Source organism: Protopterus annectens, chromosome 5.part0, assembly GCF_019279795.1.
Source record: "Protopterus annectens isolate FY-2018-M chromosome 5.part0, PAN1.0, whole genome shotgun sequence".
NCBI classification, from domain to species: Eukaryota; Metazoa; Chordata; order Ceratodontiformes; family Protopteridae; genus Protopterus; species Protopterus annectens.
Window position 1 is genome coordinate 659,235,797 of NC_056735.1, and position 23,862 is coordinate 659,259,658.

The 23,862-nt window shown below is 41.0% G+C and overlaps 1 protein-coding gene across 1 annotated transcript in view; it reads left to right on the plus strand.

Annotated features, from left to right (window-relative positions):
- The window catches only part of LOC122802738 (glutamine amidotransferase-like class 1 domain-containing protein 3A, mitochondrial), a 219,190-nt gene that overhangs the window by 67,730 nt on the left and 127,598 nt on the right, over positions 1-23,862 (plus strand). The window contains exon 3 of the mRNA XM_044072503.1: positions 1,718-1,831. Within this exon, the coding sequence (XP_043928438.1) occupies positions 1,718-1,831 (114 nt within the window). The remainder of the gene's footprint in view (positions 1-1,717; positions 1,832-23,862) is intronic.

Here is a 23,862-nt window from a genome sequence, read left to right on the forward strand (position 1 = left end):
AGTCCAAATGTCTTTTTGGCCTCTTCCCATTGTATTACCTTTTCTGTTGTAGTTTTTTGCTCCCAATACCTTGGTTCCTTCGTAAGTTTTCTCCAGTAAATTCCAGCCCCCTCTTGCTTAATTTCTGTGTCCCTTAATACAGTCCTTCCTATTGGCAAAATCTCCTGCCTCCATTTTCATGTTTGCTTATACTTTTTCTTACTTTATGAGTATAATATTCTGTATGTTTATCAGAACTGAAAGCCTTGACCCAACATAACGCACCCAGAATTGCTCTGTCATGAATGTTTGACATCTAAAATGCCTACGTGGATGTTATTGGAACAAGGTAACATAATCAAGCCAAGTTAAGAAACTGTGTCACTAACTTAAAAAAATGTCAGAATTTTCAGTAATGCATACTTTATGGAGTGACTGACTGTTCTGGGGACAGGCTTGAGCTTGATTTATTGTTATATTTTGTGTGTTTTCCATGAAGTGCAAGAAATTTTGTTCAGTGATTATAGAAAGCTGTGAAGCTCAATGGCTAGATGCATAGTTGTTGTCTGGATCATGATGTCACTGTGTGCCACTGCAAAAGATATGCATTCGTGGTTGTGAGAGGTTCAAAGTAAAAAAGTCCATTTGGAAGTCGAGACCCTGAGCCTGGCTGCTGAGGAAGGTCCCCTTGTATAGCTGCTGAACTGGAAAATGATTTTAGTTTCAGAGATGTAACCCTATAGTAACTTCTTATTCATTCGGCTTTTCCCGGTTAGGGGTCACCACAGCAGATCACCTGTCCGCTCATTATTGGCAGTGGAGTTTTATGGTGTCGAGTTGCCAGCCTGGCACCCAACCTTCCATGGAAGGCACCCACACGCACTCACACCTAGGGCCAATTTAGAGTACCAATCCACCTACAGCATGTCTTTGGGATGTGGGAGGAAACCGGAGCACCCGGAGGAAACCCACAAGACCACAGGGAAGACATGCAGACTCCGCACAGAAGGCACCCCAGCCAAGGATCGAACCAGGGAACCTCTTGCTGTGAGGCGACAATGCTAACCTCTCCACCACCGTGGCCACCCTGTAACCTTGTAGTAACTAAAAGTACCAAAATGGCTCTTAAATTCACATATATTTTGATGCCGGTAATTAAATAATACTTGTCTTTAAAACTGATATTTTCCACTTTGTGTTTGAACTGCAGAAACCAAGAGAATGCAAAAAAGTCTTAGAACTTTGAATTGTTACTCAGAAATTCAGCTTATAGCCGTTCCTTTGCCTTTAAAACTAAGTTTATTGTGAATGTATTGACTAGATGAATGTCCAGAAAACACTGCCAATAGTGTCAAACTGTTATCATTGAAAACGTGTGAACCAGAAAAATTGCCAGAAATGTGAGTGCTGGGGCTGCTGGGATGATGTTTGCTGGCAGCAGCAGAGAATGAACACCAGTGATGGCATCATCTTCAGTTATAAAATACAGTGTTAAAATGTATGATTTCATGGGGACTTGTTTGTTGTTCAGATGTTGTATTTTGCATGAGGGTAGCTTTTTGAGCTTTGTTTTATAATCGTCCTAAAAGGATGTAGAAACTCATTTGCTGCCTGTCTGTTGTGACTTGTTTTGCATATTTCTTAATTATACCACAATAAAATTTCAGTGCATGGGTACCTTCAAATTATAGATTAAACTTAATTTTGATATTAATTTGTTGAATCCCAATTGTTTTAGGATTTTGGTCCACCTAAGTCGTGGTGGAGCAGAGACCCAGATCTATGCACCAAACATTTCACAGATGCATGTTGTTGACCACAGCAAGGGACAACCAGCTGAGACTGAATCTCGGTAAGTGCTAGGTGCCACACTTTAATTTTAACAAGAGCTGAAAGGCACATATGCATGAACAGTTGGAATTTTTTTGTTCACATTGAGATTGGGAATGGCTCAGAAGTACATGTAGAAAAGCACCAATGATCCTTTCAGTCTGCTTTGTTTTCCAGCTTAGATGTCTATTTCTAGTTTGATAGCTGTTTCTGTCCTGCCAGGTCACTACTTTGTTAATCAATTTGCTTCCTGGCATCATCTCAAACCATCGGCTTTCTCAGCAGTATTTATTACTGTGAAACCATACATCCACAAAGAATATTCCGTCTTTATTAACTTTTATGACGTGGGTGTTTTGCTGTGTGGATAAAACTTTCCCAGATTACTCTTGCAGCTCCTGCCCACAGCACTCTGTGCCTCTTTTCACTATATTCCTTGTCCATTTTCATCCTGCCACCAGGTGTGTTTTATTGGATCCTATGTGGACCCAAACTACTTCAGAATTTTTTTTTGAGATTTTTTTCCTCTTGTTTGAGAGTGTAAGTTGGTAACCCTTTTTACCAGTTTGCTTGGTTCTCTTTTCTTTCAATACATAAAAACATTGCTTTATTATTTTTTCCTTCTGCTTAAGGTATTGCCACCCTTTGTAGGCTGAAACTTGTTTTTTCTTCATTACGTTTCAGAGTTTTAGCCCTTCTCTTGGCCTGCCTATTGCTTCTTTTATCGAACAAATGTGACTTTGGTTAGCAAGTTACTAGTGTTGACAGTCATGACAAATGTGTTTGTTTGGGCCACTACAATTCTCTGAAGTGCATGATGTTTGCGCCAAGTTTAACAAGGTGACCTTAAGATGATGGATGGAGCAGCTTCATGCCTTATTAGAATGCCTGATCCAAGAGGAGTCTCAGCCTTTCCCCTTATGTATCATACTTTCCATCTCAGTGTCCCCATCCAGCGTTGTCTACCAGCTTCTCTTTCCACCCTGAACTTTCTCTATCCCAGAGGTGAGGGTTTTAAGCATATCCTGGGGAGGGTCATTCTAGTGACTGGTTCTGCAGATCATTAGGTTAACGGGGAAGGTTTGCAAGTATGGGATTGGTAGCATATGAATGTATGGTTATCTAATAGCCTATCCTTGTTTCTCCCTTCCCCTGCATTTGTCTTCTCTTATGTAAGGGCTACTCCTATCATTTGGCCAACTGACAGCCCACCTCCGTGATGTTGGGCCTGACCACTGGCATCACAGACTGTTGCTCTGCCATAGGAATTGGGCAACCCATACTTCCTGACAGTCAGCCATCATTGTTCATTTGGTACTTCATCATTCTCATATAGTATGCACTCTGCCTTTCATACTGTTCAAGCAAGGTACCACTCGTGTCTGCATCCTTTGATGTTCCACAGACCTTCTGAGGACCAGCTCCAAGCACTCATATCTATGCAGCCTCCTCGGCAGAGTTGAAAAACAGCAGAGGTTGAAAAGGCAGTGCCCCCCCCCCCCCCCCCCAGAAAGAATAAATGTATTCAATTTCCACATCAGACTTGGTTCTTCAGGTGAATGAGGATCAAGGGTCCCCACTTTCCTGACCTTGTTACCTGTAATTCAGAGAGCTACTTTTGGCTGTACAAAAGGAGAGCTCTTGCCCCACTGCTGATATGCCTTTAACTCAGTAACTCCTTCAGGAGGCTTATAGAACTCCAGACCAGGCTTCCTTGGTGGCGCACAATCCTGTTGAGACGCTTCCAAAATGTGATCAAGGTAGTGTGGGTGTATACTGATCTGTGGCACCAGCCATTTGCAAGGAGGATGGGGATTTTCAGCTGGCACCCTTTGGAGTTTCTCTGCAATCTTATACCTCTAATGGGAAAAATCACCAGTACTGCTGCTGTGCTGAAATGCAGGCCTCACCCAGCCTCTGATGGCCATCTTCTTGTTAAGGAATCCATGGCTGTAAACTGTGCTGACAAATGGATGTTTCTGCCATCACCATTTCTTGGGGGAGGGGGGGTTGAAGTGCGTGATATGCAAGTACACTTTACAGATGCAGTTTTACAAGACTTCTGAAATGTTAGCTGCTAGAGGTCAAACTAACTTATACTTTCTGTGGAGAGATTGTTTAGTTTTCTGTTGTGGGGCTGCCATAGTGTTTGAAAGTGCATTTTACCATGTTTTTTTTTCTGTTTAAAAAATTGTGGAGTGGCAGTTTTACTGGCATTGTTGCTTGTTTTCCAAGGATATTGGCACCATTTTCAAATTGACCATGAAACAGATTCAGTCCCGTGGTTGGTTCTCTTTCCAACCACAAAAAGAAAGTTAAGCAAACAGCCTTTACCACCACAGCAGGCTAGCAATTTGTCTCAGCTACAGGTGGGTGACTGCTGTGGCAATTTGCTGTATCCCAGACCAATCATCTTTTACCCTGGATACCTCTGGTATAGCACTTACAGCCACTGTGGACTGGGGGTTAGTCACATCCTCTGCAGCTGTTTGGGGTCCCCTAAATGGGTAAGGGAGCATCTCTTGTTAGTCCTGTGAGAGAGAGATCAGGGAAGGTTTTCCTGTTGTGTCGGAATGCTGTGTCTACTGCTGAAGAAGCAGCTAATAAGGTTGACCCCATTTTTCCTGTTAAGAAGCAGAACACCAAGCGTGATCTCAGGCTATTGATTCTTCTTGTAAAGTAGTTTCCTGTAAAAGAAAAAGATGTCTGCTTTCCTGAAGAGGTTCATGATTCAGAATCTGAAAAGGAAGAAGCAGGGACGGATTCAGGGTTTTCTTCTCAATTTTGATTCTGACTCTGAGGAGAGCTCACTTTCTCATTCTCCCTGTGTGGGGTTCTCTTTCTCTGAGACTATTGCTAGAATGTCCCAGTGCTTTCAGTGGGAGAACACTGAGGTTTCTCAATCCCTCAGAAAATACTGTGTGTTGTTGCAGAAGATTCTCCAGAAGATTCTCCAGAACTTAACACCCATTCCTCCTGTCCTGTGTCCACTAGAGGATATGTGTCTTACTGCCTGCAGTTTTCCTGACGATCAGCCACCTGGCTGTAAAAGGCAGATAGGATGTGTAAAGTTCCTCAGTCTTTTAAATTTTTACACACTATTTCTAACTTTGACCTGGCTGCTGTAGCCTTCTGCTGCTAAGCATTTAGTTAATTTCAATCCTACCCTTTCTAATAAGGGTGGAAAAATTGATAGTTATGGGAAAAAGGGTATGCCTCTGCAACTTTGGATTTCAGAATTTTAAATAGTCGGGCTCCTGTGTTAAAGTTTTTTTCTGATATATTGAGAAAGTACGAGGAATGTTTTATTTACAGTTTCTTCTTGTGAAGAAAATTCTGCTGTAAATAACGTGGTTCCTTCTATTGTACAGGTCACTGCTCATTATTTATAGTGTATGTGTGACTCTGTTGATACTTCTTCCAGCTTGCTTGGTTGCATTTTCAGAACCTCCCAGATGTAAAAAATGAGTTTTTAAATTCTCCCTTGAATGGAGATTTAGTGGTTGGCCCCCATGTGTTGCAGAGGTGTTCAAAAAGTGTGATGAAAAGGACAAGATGATCAGGGGAATCTCTGAGATTTTTTAGCCCTCTTTTTCCAAATTGTCTGATGGACTTTCTCTTCCTCCAATTTTAGCAAAAAATAGAATAAACAGTCTCAACAGAATTCAGGTAAACAGACATTTAAGTAGTGGGGCGGAGGCTCCAAAAAGAAGTCTCAAACCTCCCAAAACCAAGGGCACTCAAGTCTGAATGACTATGCAAGAGACTTGTGACCCCCTCCCACCTTGGCCTTTTTTCTCCTGCAGAACGTCTCCATGTTTTCTCTTTGGCAACATATTGTTTCAGACAAATAGGTTTTGAATCTTTTGTCAGGGTTAGAGGTGGCAGTGGGAGGAAATTCTTCCTTTCCAGGAGGTCATTCCTTATCCTGCAGATCAGAATATTTTTGTCTACACCTGTTCTTTATCGCATGCTGTCCCAAGAAGTGATAGAACCAGTTCCTCTTTCCCAGATGACGAAGAGGTTTTATTTAAGGATGTTCCTAGTGCCAATGAAAGAAAATGCTTGGAGTCCAGTTCTGGATCTTTCATTCCTAAACCTTTTATGATGGTGCCTAAATTCAGAATAATGTCGCTTCACAGTCTGTTGCCTCTTCTTCCTCTTTCAAGTTTCTTGGTAACACTAGATAAAAAGATGCTTATCCCATACTTATTCATCCAGACATCTGGTGTTTCTTAAGGTTTTGTGTTTCTGCATCACATTATCAGTTCTCTGCATTACCCTTTGGACTATCCACTGCACCAAGGTTGTTCACAAAGTGTCTAGCTTCAGTTATAGCTAATTGTAGGCTACAGGGTATCCACATCTTCTGTATTTAGATGGCTTATCTTTGCAGAGTTTTTTTCAAGATGTCAAGAATCTCTGTTTTGGGTAAGAGATCTCTTGTATAAGCTGGGGATTCCAAGAGTCTTTTCTTGACTCCCTCACACAAAATTGTGTTCCTGGGATGTCAACTACACATACCAGTTCAAAGAGCCTTTCTGTCACAGGAAAAAAAGAGCAGATCTTTATTTAAATCTGTTTCTAAGGTTTTCCACTCTGACTTCAGTCACTGTGAGGGAATTCATCAGGATTTTGCATCTCGTGGCATCTATGATTCTCATAATACCCCTGGCAAGACGACTCCACATGAGAAAGATACAGTGGTATCTGAAATCTCTTTGGTCCCAGCATCAAAACCCTTTGTCTTTTCAGATCTCTGTACTGGGTTTGTCAGAAGAGAAATCACTTGGTGAAGGCATATCCTTAAATCAAGGTCTCTCCAAAGCAGTCACCACAAATGCTTTGGTCTTTGCTTGGGTAGTAGTTTCAGGAGAGAGACAAATGTAGGGGGTATGTTCACCAAGGACAGATGCAAGCACAAAAATATCAAGGAGATGCTTGCCCTGATCAAGGCACTCTATTTTCTGAACCATCTCTGGTTCCCTGGACCTCTTCAAGTGGTTACAGACAATACCACAGTGATGTGGTACATCAGCAAACAAAGGGGAACCAGGTCATACTCCCTTTGGAGACTAGCCATGTTAGCTTGGGATATCATTTCACAGCACAGTCTCACTCTACGGGCATCCTATGTTCTGGGGGAGCAAAACTGTGTGGCAGACAGGCTGAGCAGGCCCAGGGCAGACCCTCATAAATGGAATGTAGATCCAGGGATTTTTCCAAGATTTGATCTGTCTGTGAGAAGTTCCTCAAGTATACCTCTTTGCCTCCTGTCTGAACAATCAACTGGCAAAATTCTGTTTCAGGGCTCCATGCAAGAAAGCCTGGAGGACAGATGCCTTTTCTTTGGACAGAAAAGTTTCTGTATGAATTCCACCCTTTCCACTAATATCCAGGGTACTTCTGAAAATTCAGAAGGAATCCCCTGAGATCATTGAGGTGACTCCCTTCTGGCCTAGGCAACCATAGTTTTCCCTTTGTTTGGAAATGACTAGGGACAGTTTCCTTACAGAATGGATCTACTCGCACAATAACAAAGGTATTTGATACAACCCAGCATCATTCTTCTTCCTTTGACTGTCTTGATTATAGGACCTTAATTCCTTTTAGGCACCTGTGTTATGAGGACATGCAGTATGTACTAATGAGGGCAAGAAAGCTTGCTACTAGAAATTGTTGTCTTAATAAATGGAAAAGGTTTACAAGTTTGTGCCAACAACATAACCAGCACCCATTGTTCTGTATTTTTTACAATGTTTGTTTGAGTTTCTATCCTATACCTTTGTTGTTCCTCTAGCAAGGTCCATTTATTGACCATTTCAGCATGTATGACCATGGATCCTCCTCTTTCAAGGCAGTCACATGTGAGAATGTTCTTGAAAGGGGTTTTGCATAAGAGGCCTCCAAGTAAACTGGTGGTTTCTTCTTGGGATCTTAATTTTATGTTGGAGAAGCTAACAGTTACTCCTCCATTTGAACTGGCTAATCTGGCTGACTTGAGGTTCTTAACGTGGAAAGCAGTTTTACTCTTTTCTATGACCACTGCAAGAAAGGGTATAAGTGCTAACTCACCGTAAGAGCTTGCAACTCAACTTCATTTTCCACAAGGACCAGGTTTCTTTAAGAACTAATCCTTCTTTTATGCCTTAAGTGGTATCCGAGTTTACTTTAAGCCAAGCTATCCATCTCCCTGTTTTCTTTCCTGAACATAGAAATGAGGGAGAAAGGATATTCATTACCTTTGATGTCTACAGTCAGCTTTGGTATTATCTTGGCAGAACTAAGTCTTTCAAATCTTCGGATCACTTCATTTCTTGTGAAGGTAGGAAAAAGACAACCTGTGCCAAAACACACTGTTTCCAAATTGTGGTCTAAGTCTATCACCTTTTGTTACACTGGCCATGACAAACTATATCCAGGCAGGGTTAAGATCCACTGTACAAGGACATTGGCCTCTATGAGTTTTTAATAAAGGGTTGGATTCTAGAAGTATTCTGGAAGCTGCTGCTTGGTCCTCTGTACATACTTTTACAAAAGCACTGTAAACTGTATTCATTCTGTAGGTCTAGATCATGCTTTGCTAGGACCATTCTACAGGTCTTCTGGACCCTTCTCCTTCCACCTCCCAAGTATAGTTAGCTGTGGCAGTCTACTCAAATAGCCACGGCTACTGCAGTAGTAATCTGTATGAAGAACATAGTACAGTTGTGTAATTTGAACTTTACCATAACAGTAGATGTTCGAATGATCACTGCTGCAGTAAGTCCCTCCCTCCTTCCATCCCCTTTGTTTTTGGTGTTTTTTATGCCAGGGCATGGACATTTTATTTTGTGTTATTCCTAGCCTTGTTCTTTCAGGGTTCACCCTACCTTTCTCTGCTGGCAGGAAATCTGTGAAGTGGTTCACACTCACTTATTTTTTAGTCGGCTGACCTGAAGCTTATTGTCAGTTTGGGCATGTGTACAATGCCCTGAAGCTTTGGAAACTGCCCAGCTTTTATATCCTTGGCAGGATATAACCTATATAGCCAGGTCTACGGCAGCAGTGATCCTTCAAACACCAACCGATGTAAGTTCAACTTGCACATCTCCTCTTTCTTGCTATATGTGGTCTGTGAAAACATTTCCAACAGGTGACTGTGGGCCTTTGTTCTAAATTCCATAATTGCCTATTTTCTGATTCTTACCTTTGGTCATTTTTAACGCATTAAGCCAAGGCTTACTATGTTTAGGTATAGGACTATACTGGGTCTATATCAGTTTGTCGAAATGGCAATTCAGCGAACTGCTCTTCAACGAACAAAAATGAATGTTCGGTTAAATGAACATTCACATCCATGAATGTGTTTCACATTTGGTATGACATTTGACTAGTCATTTGAGTGGACCTGCATGATCAGCTACTCTCCCTAATGCTACTAATGCCATTTAAGCGATAAGTTGAATTCATGACAGTAAATGAAATGGCAGGTCTGGTGAACTGTGTTAGAGCACTTTGGTTGTAGTGAAGGGCAAGTTTTTGGCATGATGTATGAGAGAGATTGGGATGTTTAAAAGGAGATGTGAAACAGATGGACCAGTGATCTGGTTTTATGAAAAAGTTATTGGGGATTGAATATGTAGTTCATTTTCTGTTTACTGGAATTGATAAATACAGAAGACTGAAGGATTTTGTGATTCAGTGTGTGCCATGTTACGAAAATAAACAGGTTTTGTGGCTGTTGTAGTAACTGGGAGGGCAGTTTGCAGTTGCAAGTAAACCTACCCATGTTGAGCACAAGTATCTACAAGTAGCATTTCAGTATTGAATACATTATGTGGAGGCCTTTTTGAGAATTTAAAGGGTGTAAACTTCATAAGTTGTTACTAGGGTAATGGCCACAAGGGCCCTTACAAGCCTAGCTGCGCACCCCAAACCATTTAGGTCCCAAGCATCATGGGCATGTGTACGGGGATGGGGAGATGGGCATGTTGTTGGGGGGTGGTACTAATTAGGATAAAACTTTTCTTATTGACAGCCTCCGCCAATAAGGGATATGGGGGTCAAACTGGGGGTAAATTTAAGATTTCCCATCCAGTCGTCAATATTTCATTTAAATAGGATCAGGGAAAAACACTGATTTATACAGATGGGGGAGCATATTCTATAGTGAGGGGATTCTTTGAGACACACATCTTTCTCTCCAGAACATTCTGTTTGTGTCACAAATGAAGTTCAAATCCTGGGAACTAGTGATCTGAAGTAGGATATTCATTTGTCTGCAACCTGTGGGTTATGGATCCGATATCGGATCCGAACCGGCATGGTTTTCCAGCTATGGATCCAAGCTCTCAGCTGTGTGTGTTGGGCCTGTGTCTGTATTTGTTTTAGTTACTTTTAGTAGCTTTATAGATTTGAATGGCTGATCAGCTGAGTTCTAAATCCAGCTGTTCGCCATCTGGGCCCATCCATCTTTCAAGCGGAGTTCGTCGGGAGGGCCTAGGTCCTCTAGGGTCCTGGCATCTGCTACTCTTCTCATCCCACTCTTGCTACAGTATCTCACTCCCAGACTCCCATTAGTAGCCTTAGTACATTGGTGCCCATTCCATGCCCCACAGCATCAGCATTGCTCCACTCAAGGTCTTTCACAAGTCCCTCCACTCGATCTCCACTCCCGCTCCCCCCACCGGTGACTCTCCCTTGTGCTTCTCCCTCTCGACGCCTCTCCCGACGGACGCCTCCGGGGTGGGGCACTTTATGCCCAGGCCGGAATAGCAGTGGAGAGCTTCTAGCGACTCAATTCATAGTTAATGAGAGAGATGCTTCTAGCTGGCTTGCCCTCAGGACTTCAGGACTTTCTTCCAGGAACAATCTTCTCGAGGCCAAACACATTGTCTGGCACATCAACAAGCAAGGGGAACAAGGGGGGTCAAGGTCTTACGAGCTTTCTAAGAAGGAATGGAATGGGCAATCTAACATTTCACCGGACAATGCATCTAATAACCGCGCCCGTCCCCTAACGGGACAAACAAGCCTGACGGCACCATTCTGATTCTTTCACGAAAGTGGTCAGTGGTCTCTCAATTGTCAAGTAGCGGAACGCATATTGTACGACCCCTTTTGCTGCGCATCTTTTTTTTTCCCTCAAACAAGTCTTGCCAGTTTTTTTTTTTCCTCCCGATACCTGAGGGTACTCAGACGCCTTGTCGCCTGCTTGCTGCATGCTTGGCCTATGCTATGCCTCCCACCCTCTGATGCTCCAAGTTCTTTTCAGTTCAAAAGCCTCAGGGGTTGGAATGTGATTCTCATTTTCTCATTGCAGGCTCGACAGATCTGGTTCCCTTCCTCCCTTCCTCACCGGTGATGAATCCCTCTTGATCAGATCCCATCCCCGGATCTGAGTCCTCCTAATCTGACAACCTGAAGCTGACCGCTTGGCTGCTCTTGATTAGGACTCCGGTATTCATCACCGTTAAAGCAAATTTGGTGGTGAAAGTACAAGTGTTAAACGGTTTCTTGGGGGGCGGCAAGGGCGGAAAGGCTTCACGGGTTCCCTTCCTTTCTCCTTTAGTCTTTGACTTTCTAACCACTCTCTCTAGATGATGGCCAGCAGTTCCACAGTCAAAAAACAACTGGCGGCAATTTCTCACTATCACATTGGCCATGACTCTAAGGTCCTACAGGCCTTGACAGCCCTCCTTCCTCCGCCAGCGGCTACGGTGGGATCTCAAATTTTGTCCTACAAGACAGCGAGAGTTTCTGAACTTCAAGCATTATCAGCTAAACGACGTGTTACCTACCAGGACCAACCCGTCCTTTCTTCCTAAAGTCTTCTGAAGCAAACATCAATCAGTCCATTAACCTCCTAAATATGAAAACAAAGGTGAATATAAGCTACATTCACTAGATGTTCACAGGCAACTTAGATTTTATCTGAACAGTGCATCTTACTGGCTTATCAAGCTTCAGGAAGGCCGCAGTGATCATTCCCATTCAACCCGTCCGTATCTACCTCGCAGCCTTCAAGGCTAGGATTCCTCTAGATGATATTTGTGCAGCAGCCACACGGGCTTCATCTCATACGCTTATTTCCCACTATAAGTTGGATCTTGCATCTAGGGGTAGAGCATCCTTTGGCTCCGCGGTGTCTCGAATATCCTTCCATGATGGCCCAAGATTCAGGTAGCTGGGAGACAATGAATATCCTACTTCAGATTTTGTTGTTGCTTTGGCAAACTCGATCTGAGGTCATGAGGGTAGAGCAGGGCATCTTGGATCCATAGTGGAAAACCATGCCGGTTTCGATCCGATATCGGATCCATAACCCACAGGTTGCAGACAAATATGGTGAGTACATAACTTCTAATTTCTGGTGCTGTTTGTTTTGCACATGTGCTATAGATATGTCAAGGCTGGGTCTGAGGAATCCCTGTAAACTAGGCAAAGATCCTATGTCAACAGTCTGTAGGAACCTAAATATGGAGACAGACTGAGCCTTTAGGTGATCAGTGTAGGACAGGATACTTGTGCTCTGAATTCTGCTGTAGAGGAGGCTTTGTGAGCATTCCAACTTTTGCAAGTGTATGGTTAGATACATGCCAGATGGAACATTGTACTCAGATAGGTCTGACTATGGTTGAGTAGAGTGATATTACAATGTCTTTGTACCTGAATGCCATATCCTTGCCTATAAGTTGGACAACATTGTACTCAGATAGGTCTGACTATGGTTGAGTAGAGTGATATTACAACGTCTTTGTACCTGAATGCCATATCCTTGCCTATAAGTTGGACAACATAGAACCATTTACATATTGTCTTGGATCTGTGTTGATCAAAGGCCAGATTGTTGTATATGTTCCCAGATCCCTTACTACTGGGTCGACTCTTAGGGGCATCTTGTCAATGAAGTAATTAACTCAGGTTGACAGTTTTTCAAAGGGCATTATAATGCATTTTTGGCATAGACTTTTAGGCCATGGCTTTGGTACCATTAATTTGTCCGTATTAAACCCATTTGCAAGATGTTGGTTTCTTGGTAAATGTATAATAGCTCCCAATTTAGTCATCTGTGAACTTGGTGAGCCAGAGGCCTTGAATGTTACCTACGACTTCTGAGAAGTAAATACCAAACAGGAGCAGGCACAGCATGAAGCCCTGATATACTCCAGTGATGACCGGTCACTTGGTGGAGGTCGTATCACAGATCCTGACTTCTAGGGTCCTGTCTGTGAGGCAGCTGGCAGTCCAGTGAGTTCTGTAAAGATTTACACCTAGCTCCAAGACCTTGTCAACAACGCCTAAGTGGGGTATTGTATCACATGCATTAGCCAGGTCAGGATACACAGTATGCACTGTTTTATTACCCCCACCCATCCATAGCCTTAGGGACCCTCTCAAAGAAATCTGCCAGGTTAAGTAGGCATGAACCTCCCTTAATAAAGCCAAATTGGGATGGGTCTAGTGTTTGTAGGTTGCCAGTGTCTGTGTTTATCATTTCCATAATTCATTCCATGGCTTTGCATTTTGGGTTTGTTATACTGATGGGTCTGTAATTGCCTAGGTCAGCTGATGGTCCACCCTTGTGGAACAGAATGACTGTTAAGGTCCTCTATTCATTTGGAATGTAGCCTGTTTCAAGCTTGTAGTTGAAGTGCCTCAAGTTGTTCTGACAGGTCGTGTTAGACTGTTCAGGAGGCAACTGGGGGATGATGTTGGGACCCATGGAGACTATGTTCTTGGCTTTAGCTATTGTTGCCAACACCTGGACTTTGCTGATAGCTGAGGGAAGCATGTTGAGGGGATTTCATCTGGTGGAGTTGGGGAGAGTGGTGGGTGGAGTTTTAGCTAAATTTATCACCCAGTAGATTTACAGTGTCATTCTGATTACTGAAGATGGTACTGTTCACCACCAGTTCAGCACACTGCTTTGTGAGATTCCTGACATAACTCAAGAAGGCCTTCTGATTTGTTCTTAGCCTGTGAGGCTATCTTGTTTAGTTGTGTAAAGAGCACCAATCTTTAAGGGAGTTGCTCTTACTGATTTTGACCATGAGTTTTCTTCATTACAAACCCTTTTTATTAGGGATTCCACCAGTGGTGGTGGTGGTTTTTTAGTGTTTATTTTGGGTTTATTTCTGGCAGGTACAGCAGCCTCTAGGCAGTCATTCACGTTTGTATAGGGACTTGGTGAATAATTCTGCATAGGTAGCTGTGTTCTGAGTTGGGGTTTGGAGCCTTGAATTTTGACAAACTGTCACTTTATAGGATGTAGTTTGCCTTCAAATAGTTCCTAATTTTTAATGGTTTAGCTGGATTTTCTTGGCTGATTTTAATTGAAATGAGACAGCTTTGTGATCCTGAGGAAGTGACACTGACCAGGGGGTGGGGTTGTAATGCTGTTCCTTGTTAGTGAGTACCAGATCCTGTATGTTTGATTCTCTGATTGGAGCATGCGCTGTCTGTTTCATGGTGTTTGTGTTTGTCCAGGAATTGCTGTATATTTCCCCATTTGGGTGTTACAGAAATGTGTTTTCTGTTGTACAGTTTGCCAGAAATGGTTAGAATCAGTGTTATGCTTCCATTAGATGTGAATAGGGAAACAAAGCTGTGTTTCAAAAAAAAAAAAAAAAAAAACTTGTACATTTATGATCTACAAGTTTGATATGTTTACAATTATATATGGTAGAGAGGTTAGTGAAAATTCTTATTACTAGCTTACAAGGAGATAAATTTGTTCTGTATAAATAATGGATGATAGAACCTTAAGGTGTGATTATGATGCAGTCTAAAATGAATGGTTAATAATTTCTTTCCTAGGTGATGGTAAGAGAGGATGACTATTTAAACCAGGGGTGTCCAACCTTTTCACTTGCAAGGGCCGCATTGAGTCAACAGAAATGGTCTGGGGGCAAACGGCAAGTGAGGACCAAAAAAAAAAAAAAAACAAATTAACTGAAGAGCAAAACAAGAGACCTCAGGTTTATGCGGTCTAATGTGGCTGTATTGTAGGTGAATTTGAACAATAAATAAATTAATAAATGCATAATAATGCCCTAAAATTCAATATCTCATTCTAATTATTTAAAAAACAGTTAAATCTAACATCTTAGTTTATTTGTAAAAAAAATTAACAGGTACAAACCTTTCAATTTGTATGAGATCATACCTGTGATTTTGCTGGTTTCCATGTCTTCCATCATGTCCTTAATGGCCATATGTTGTCCAAAGCGCTCATGTATTCCTCTGTTTCTAGCTTTGCAATCTGTCCCTGAAATATGGCACTGGCAATATCAGGAATGATGAGACTTTTACTTCTTAAAAATGAACATTTTTTATTTTTACATTTGTTTCACTGTCACTAACAGATGGTACAACACATTTAACTTTGGTTCACCCACTTACTGTGGAGACACAAAGAACATGGTAGTATGCCAAAACACACTCCAGTTTCACAAGGTAAACTCACACATGCTGTTTTGCAGTTGCCTCTCCAATCTGCATTTCTCACATTTAAACAAATAAGTGACTTTATAATAAAATAGTAGTGGCACTTTTATTCGTGAAACCAGTTCACAAGGGTGCAGCCAGGCACAGACCTTTGCAGAATTCAAACTTATTGGTCCTAGTTCTTGTTATACTTAAGTGTCCATATCAGGAGGTTCAGGCTGTCAAGTCAGGATTGTTCTTTTGTGTAGTAGAGTAGACAAACATTATGAGCATAACCTTTTTAATGTGAAGACTGAGCTTGTCTTTTTGATACCAGTGCGTCTATATCGGGTTTGATAGATGTAGTGGCGATGCGAAGAGTATTTTCAAGATGCTCATCTGAAATTTTTGTTCTGATTTTATTTTTTGTATGCTTCATACGAGAAAAAAACTGCTCGCAAATGTATGTACTCCCCAGCAGAGATGTCATGAACAGGGCATGTTCGTGAAGTGATGGATATTTTTCTTTGGGTAGGTATAACTTATAAAAGTCAAATAAAGATGCTTGCAGAAATTTTTCTTTAAGTTGCATATCTGACTGCAATTCTATGCATTCCAGTTGCAGGTTTGCAGGCAACATGTCGATGTCAACTGAGAATGGAGTAGCAAATATACTGAACTGTTGTTGGTGCCTTCTAAAATCTTGAAATCTGCTCTCAAACTCCTGTGCTAAACTATTAATTAATGCCGCATATTTTTCAGTATTTGCATGGCTTTGCTCAGACAGTGTTGCAAAGTGAATGAAGCTATTGTTCTTAATCTGACTGTGCCACAATTTCAGTTTCATTTCAAATGCCGTCACTGTTTGAAACATGTCATTTATTAATAGATTTTCCCCTTGGAGGCGCAAGTTCAGGTCGTTTAAATGAGCAGTGATGTCTACTAAGAAGGCTAAATCAGCCATCCAGCTTGCGCTTTCAAATTCAGGTACAGGCTTTCCTTTTAACTCCATAAAGGACTTTATTTCATCTCGTAAGTCATAGAAGCGTTTCAGCATTTTTCCACGACTTAACCACCTCACTGCAGTAAAGTACAAGATGTCTCCATAGGTAGATTCCAAAGTAGTCAGAAACTCCTGAAACTGATGGTGATTTAATCCTCTGGATCTTATAAAATTTATTGTTTTAACAACAACATTCATAACATTTTCCATTTTTAAAGTCTGTGCAGACAAATTTTCTTGATGTATAATGCAGTGGTACTTCATGAAACGCACATTACTGATCTGTTTTGCATCTTCTTCCATCAGTGTTGTTAGTCCTTCCCTCTGCCATAGCTGGAGCACCGTCAGTTACTATGCCAGACAGGTTTGTGATGGTCAAGGAAAATCTTGCCAGTGTTTCTTTTACTGCCTTGTACAGATCAGCAGACTTCGTTGTGTCTTTCAGTGGAACCATACAGGCCAGTTCTTCAGTAATATTGAAATCGTTGTCAACACCACGAATAAATATGGCAAGTTGTGCCTTATCTGTAACATCAGTGCTGTCATCCAAAGCTATGGAGTAATACTTGAAAGATGCACACCGAGATTCCAACATATTTTCAATAGATTTGGCTATATCTTCCACACGCCTTGCGATTGTCTGGTGTGATAAACTGATTTTCGAAAATTCTGATTTTTTTTCAGGGCAAATTATGTCTGCTACACTTTCAAGGCATTCTTTAACAAATTTACCATCGGCAAATGGCTTGGATTTTTTCGCAATTAAATTTGCTACAACATAACTTGCCTTCAGTAAAGAATCCGGTTGAGTAGCTGATTTTCGAAACGGCTGTTGTTGAAATGTAAGACTTTTTTTTAATTCTGATATTTTCTGTTTACGGGACACTCCTTGCAATTCACTTAATTTGGGGTGCGTTTGAATATAATGCCTTTTCAAATTGTAGTCCTTGAAAACGGATACCACTTCTCTGCACACGAGACAAAGTGCTTTGTTGTGTGATTCAACAAAGAAGTACTCATCAGTCCATTTTTCCTGAAAGACTCTTCTTTCGTCCGCTATCTTGCGTTTCACGGTTTTGGTTTGACCAGATGCAGAAGCCATCTGAAAAGTAAAAAAGGAGTAACTTAACTACTTTATTCCTAGTTATATAATTTTTAAAACAATGGCTAACAATTTACATTAAAAAATAAGGAAATAAAAATTAAAACTATCCATACTTGTAGTATTATATGTTAATGGTGTTCAAGGGATCATTTCACATCTGCAAAATAACACAAAAATATCCCTGGGGTGAATTTACAGTTACCCATCCAGTTGGGCAGATTACATATGAGGAGGGTCAGTGAGACACTTTGTTTCATTTGTAGTACTAATGCCATTAGTCTTCAAAACACCCATTACGCATAAAGCACATCACATTTACTGTGACTGTTGATCTGTACTCTGTGCCAGTAATACTGGGCATTTTGAAAAGTTCTTCATAATTCATGAAATTCAGATGGACTGCGATAGAGCTATGAACATGTATGGTTAGCTGCATGTAATCAACAGTTTCTTACTGCTACAAGCAGCTTTCAATGACATAATCAGAGCTGTACCATCAAGTTTCAAGTTAAATACTGTGTACTTTGCATGCTACCCAAGAAAAGTCATTCACTTGCAATGAAAAAAACTGGCACACACTGACACTGTCATTAATTCACTACTACTATACTACCAATTCACACTGCGAAAACCACTCCAGCCGTCCAAAGTAGGTAAAATGTCAACATTAGCAGCCCTACAGTATTACAATCCACAAAATTAAGCCAACAAATTTGCAATAAAGTAAAGAATTCACATCACTGACTTAATAAAACAATTCTGAATAAGAGGGTCTCACCCAAACAAATGACTGGTGCCATACACATGACCGCAAGATGAATGCCAACAAATGCATCATCATCCCTTTTGGGCCAAAGTTTTGGGTAAAGCGGTTGTGAGGCTGCCAGCCCAGCTAGATGTTATTTTGTACAATGTACATAATTCTGTGTGTCATTTTTGAATATTAATATGCTTCCTATGCTTGTCTTACAAATGTAAAAAAAAACTATACATATGTGTATATTAAACTATTGGTGCAGAAGTGTGTGTTGAACTGTATGTTCTGTACTGAGCTTCAAGAATGTAACCAGTGTACCCTGCTGGGAAGGAACAGAAATGTGTGTATTGTAACTATACCTATGCAGATGTGTGCTGTAAGGTAGAAGTTGGAACATAGAGTTAAATTTGACAACACTAAGAACAGAAGTGAATTGTTTTATAACTGTCTGTATTGATAGAGAAGGAGTTTTGCCAAATGCTAGGTAACAAATGAAGTGAATTGTTTTACGACTGTGTTATCTCATCAACAAGACAGGATGTCTACACTGCACCCATAAGTTCTTTTGTGTGGAAACAGACAAAATGACAGGTTTCAAATGTAAAACTGTTTACTACTGTTTTATGACTTCCAGTTCCACGGCTTAGGCCAGGGGCCTTAGGCACATTTCTGAGAGATAAGTAACCTCTCTTAGGGACAGATTGCAATATAGCAAGATTAGTAGATGTTTTCTGTATTTTGAGACTGTCCTGCAATGTTTTTTAACATATTTCCTGCAATTCTGAACTGTGTCACTTTATTCATTGAGTTATTGAATATAGTCTTATTCTTTTTATTGTTTATTATTAAATATATTTAAAAACCTTTTAATTGTGGCTGGTTTGTTTATTTAAGTATTTTTTGTCATAATGCCTTGTTTTGTATGTAATTTGCACTCATGATGCTTACTTCAGTAATTGCAACAGGCAATTGTGAAATTCAGGAATGCTTCAAACACTTCAAGCACGAATGCATTGAGATGTTCACAGACTAGCTTACATAGTCAGTTAACAGACAGACATGCAGACAGATACCTACTGGAAAAGGCCACAATCAATATATATTATATACATATTGACCTCCGTTTCATATTAGTTTGATGGACGTTCACTAGACTACAGATTTTAACACCCCTTTCTTTTGAGTCATTTTGCCTAGTATAGACAGCACTGAGAAATAACCAATGGAACAGTATAACAAACTGAAATATTGTAATGAATTATTCAGACTGTATAATTACCAAGTAATTTTACAAATGAGTCAGTATAGTTCAATTAGGGTTACCACCTGTCCCACTTTGCGAGGGACAGTCCCTCTTTGGGCAGTTGTGTCCTGAAAAAATTAAAAAAATGGCAAATGTCCTGAGATTTTATCTGCCTAAGCAGCAGACACCTCCAAAGCAGACACCCAAGCAACAGCTACCCCAAAACAAAACACGTGCAACACATATCTCACAAAGCCAGTGTACCGAGCAATCACAGCCCTTAAGACTAAACAACACACCTGATACACTTGTAATAGGTGACTATCGTCAGGCACACTGACGTCCCGCTCACCAGGCTGAACAAGGAGAGGGTCACGGTGAGCAGCCTGTCGGGCGCTAGGATCCGCCACATAACGCAAGCACTCAGGTCACTGCAAGGCAAGTACAAATATGACTCAGTCATTGTCCATGCTGGTGTGAATGACCGGAGACGTACCTCCCTGGACTACATGAAAAGAGACATAAAGGAGCTCTCTGAGCATGTAGACCAGGCCGGTGTGACCCTGCCCTTGAGTAGCTTCTTACCCTCACCAGGCCCATAATTGAGTACAATGCCCCTTTTGGGATGGACCTTACCAGACACCTGCAGCAATTGGAAAGACCCCAAAAGTACCTCACCAAGAGGATCAAAGGGCTCAAACAGATGCCATATGCTGCCCGGTTAAAGAAACTCCAGCTCTACTCAGTGGCATACCGCCTGTTCAGAGGCAATCTGTGCCTGACGTATGAAGCCATGTCCAACCCGGAATTAATGGACATGCTGCACCTCAGAAAATCCAAATCCCATCGAGCTATGCACTCGAGAGACTTGAACCTCAGCACTGAAATAAATAGGACATGCTGGAGGGACAAATTCATAACCCAGAGGCTCCCTTCACTCTGGAATAAAATCCCAGTCCAGGTTAGGCAGAGTCCCTCATTGACTCTCTTCAAGAGGAATCTTGATGAGTGGATGGGCGATCGTAGGTTTACCCCGGGTATCATTTCTGTGTCACTGTTAGACAGAGGCACAGTATACTAACCTCGAAAAAGGGCATAGCAAAATAAATTTAAAATGGGTGGTGAAAGCCAAACACATTCTGGCTAGGCTTATAAATGCCCTAGGGCAGATAGCCTAGTTATGAACCTATGAACCCACCTCAGTTAGGGCAGAATGGGAGGAGGGGTAGTAATATGCTGGAGGGGGTCACTTTGGCAGAGACTGTTTCACTTGTGTAATATGCTTATATTTATTAATGACTAATATTCACACCTCCTAATTAGACCGTGGTGGTGATGCTGCGGTTGTGTGTTGCTGTCTGGTTCAATTCTCAGCTATAGCGTCTTCAGTGTGGAGACATGCGTGAATGGGCGTACCTTCGTTGAAGGTTGTGCGTCAGGGCTGGTAACTCGGCACATAAAAGTCAACTACCAATCTTTAGCAGACTGGAGTTCCGCTGTGGCGACCCCTAACCAGGAAAAGCCAAAAGACACTAGTGACTACAACAACATTCACATCTCCTAATTGTGTATTTTCCTTTTCTACTCCACTATCAGACAGGAATTAAAATTGGTCCAAATAACAGTGTATTCTGTATTTATCCACAATTCAGTTATATCCTGCAGCTATTTCCTTATTGTCATTCAGACACACACATTGATTACTCTCATCTGTTACCTCCATTTTCTATGTCCTGTACCAGAATTCTTCCCAGTGTAACTACATTTGCATGCCAAATACAAACATTTTGTTATAAAATAAAAGTAACTATCCCCAGAACATTGTTGTGGTCCAAATGACAAGAACCCCTTCCCTCCAAAAAGACTGTTTGTACTCTATCAGAAACATTTGCAGTATCGACCTGAAACATAAACATCACACTCAAATTGCTTAGCCAACTTTACAATTCCCACAAACAGTAGAAATCTATCCGTTAACACTGTATTAGAAAAAAATATTAATGTTTTGTGTCTGTCTCCCACTGTCTACTCTTCTTTTTCTTTGAGGTTACTTTATTTCTTCACCCCCTCCCCTTCTGTTACAGTACATTAATTTCCATCATCGTAAGTCTCATTAGCCAGGACAGAAGAGAAATCTGATGCTTACTTTTTGGCTTTGGCCACACTCTTCACAAGTTAAGTAAGGACAAGTTTGCTTAAATATCCTGTTTTACACAAAGAAAGCAGCCCTTTATTTTTTAAGACACAACTATTATAATGCATGAAAAAGTTTGATTATCGAGGTGTTTTAAATTTTCACTACAAACAACTCCACATTACCTTCCCAGACCCAAGTCCAAAAATATTTTCTGAAAACTGTGCACAGCTTTACAATGTAGTTGTATAAATTATGCCGAAAAACAATGCAAACCATACAACCAAAAAACACACAACACTTGCAGGAAATGATACATTTTCTTTTTACTAGTTGTTTTATGCTTACAGACATACTGTGTACTAATACAATCATGCTCCCTGAATCCATCAGCCCTGTAATTCTTTCCCCTCTTCTCTCTGCCACATTGCATTTGACAAGTTTAGTAACAGCACAGTCGCAGATTCTATCATAAACAATCTTTTTTTCCCCCAGAGACTAGAAAGCTGAAGCATGTTTATTATACTGTACATACAGTTGCTGTGTCCAGCAATCATGACCACTCCCCCCCCCAACATCCACCCCATACCACAAAACCTGACAGGGCAAGAAATCTGGTAAACCAGGTAAAGCCTAATAAAATGAAGTGGAAAAAGCCCCAAAAGGACACATTTTAAAAACTGCTCTTATAAACTTAGAAAGTTGCAATAACAGGATTTGAGTTAGGATGCATTTTCTGAAGGATATGAACTCTGAAACTCAAGTGTATGTCACCATTTAGCTTTAGTCTGACTTAATCCTCATCGATTTACCAGAAAATGACAAATTTATAGAGGGGAAAAGACTAAAAATAAGACAAACAGACATTCTACGAACATCTGAACAGATGAGGGGTCACCACCCTCTCCTTCTGCACCAATTGCACCCCCCCATAAGCAAAGATAAATTAACACACACATTTCCTTGAAGGCTTCCATTTTACTACACACGCTAGCTAGAAAATTAATTGTTTTGAACCTTAGCTCGAACTCTCAATATAAGGAGCACTTTTCATTTACAGACAGACTTCAAGACCAATGCAGCCTTAGAAAGTGCTATGATAACTATGCATTGCCAACTGTAGCTTCTGGGGCATTTTGAGTTCATCTTGTTCTGCAGGAGATATAAATTGAATGCAAGCATGGTTATTTTGCCATAATGATAATCTTTTACATTACAGAATATCTACAAATCCAAAGCCATGTTATTCAATCCTTATTCCATTGTTGAATATAGACCCCAGTTCCTTTCTGTTGTATCTCAAGACAACATACCAATTTCACTGTAAACCACGTTAAACACGTGTGCATGGGACTCACTCTATCCATGAGGATGATGTTTTTCTGGCTCAAAAGTTACTACCAACTAACTTTCCCTCTCACACTCACACACACACACACTCACACACACTCACACACACTCACACACACTCACACACACTCACACACACTCACACACACTCACACACACTCACACACACTCACTCACACACACTCACACACACTCACACACACTCACACACACTCACTCACTCACTCACTCACTCACTCACTCACTCACTCACTCACTCACTCACTCACTCACTCACTCACTCACTCACTCACTCACTCACTCACTCACTCACACTCACTCACTCACTCACACACACATACACACATGGATACATAACTCGCTTCATCTGTATGAATATCAGTACTGTTGCACAGGAGCTTTGTGAATGTTGTTTCCATGTACAATGTTAATAGCATCATTATATGATTTGTGACTATATTTATGATGTCTTTGACATCAAAAGAAGTCTTTACTCATAGCAAACATAATTACTGTTTAGTTCTGTTACAATTCAAGAAACAAGGGAGCTTCTCACATCTGCTTTCTGCAGGACATAATTAATCTACCACCAGTCCAGCTAATCATGGGGAATTTAAAATGTGCAATGGTCTTTTAATACCCTTTCATCATGTTATAACTTCTTTCATTTTCTGATATCATTAGAAAAGGTTCACTCTTTTTGAAGAAGTAGCTAGCATCATTCTTTTTTTCTCAGTAATGCACAGGTGTTGCATAGCCCTTATGTGCTAATAATAATACGCCCAGCAAACACAGTGCCTTTCCAGGGAGACCCAAAAACACAGGCTGATTAAGTGACTTGCTTATGGTCACACATTAGGCAAACGAAAACTTGGGGAATCAAACCCTGCGCTATAAGAACTACAGCTCACAACCTTAACTTCTGCACCGACTGCCAGACCTCATGTACATATTTTCCGTACATAAAGCAGAAAACTGTGCCCTTCCTGCCACTACAGTAAATATGTCTCTTGTTTGCACCATAAGGTTACAGCACCAGAATCCTAGATCA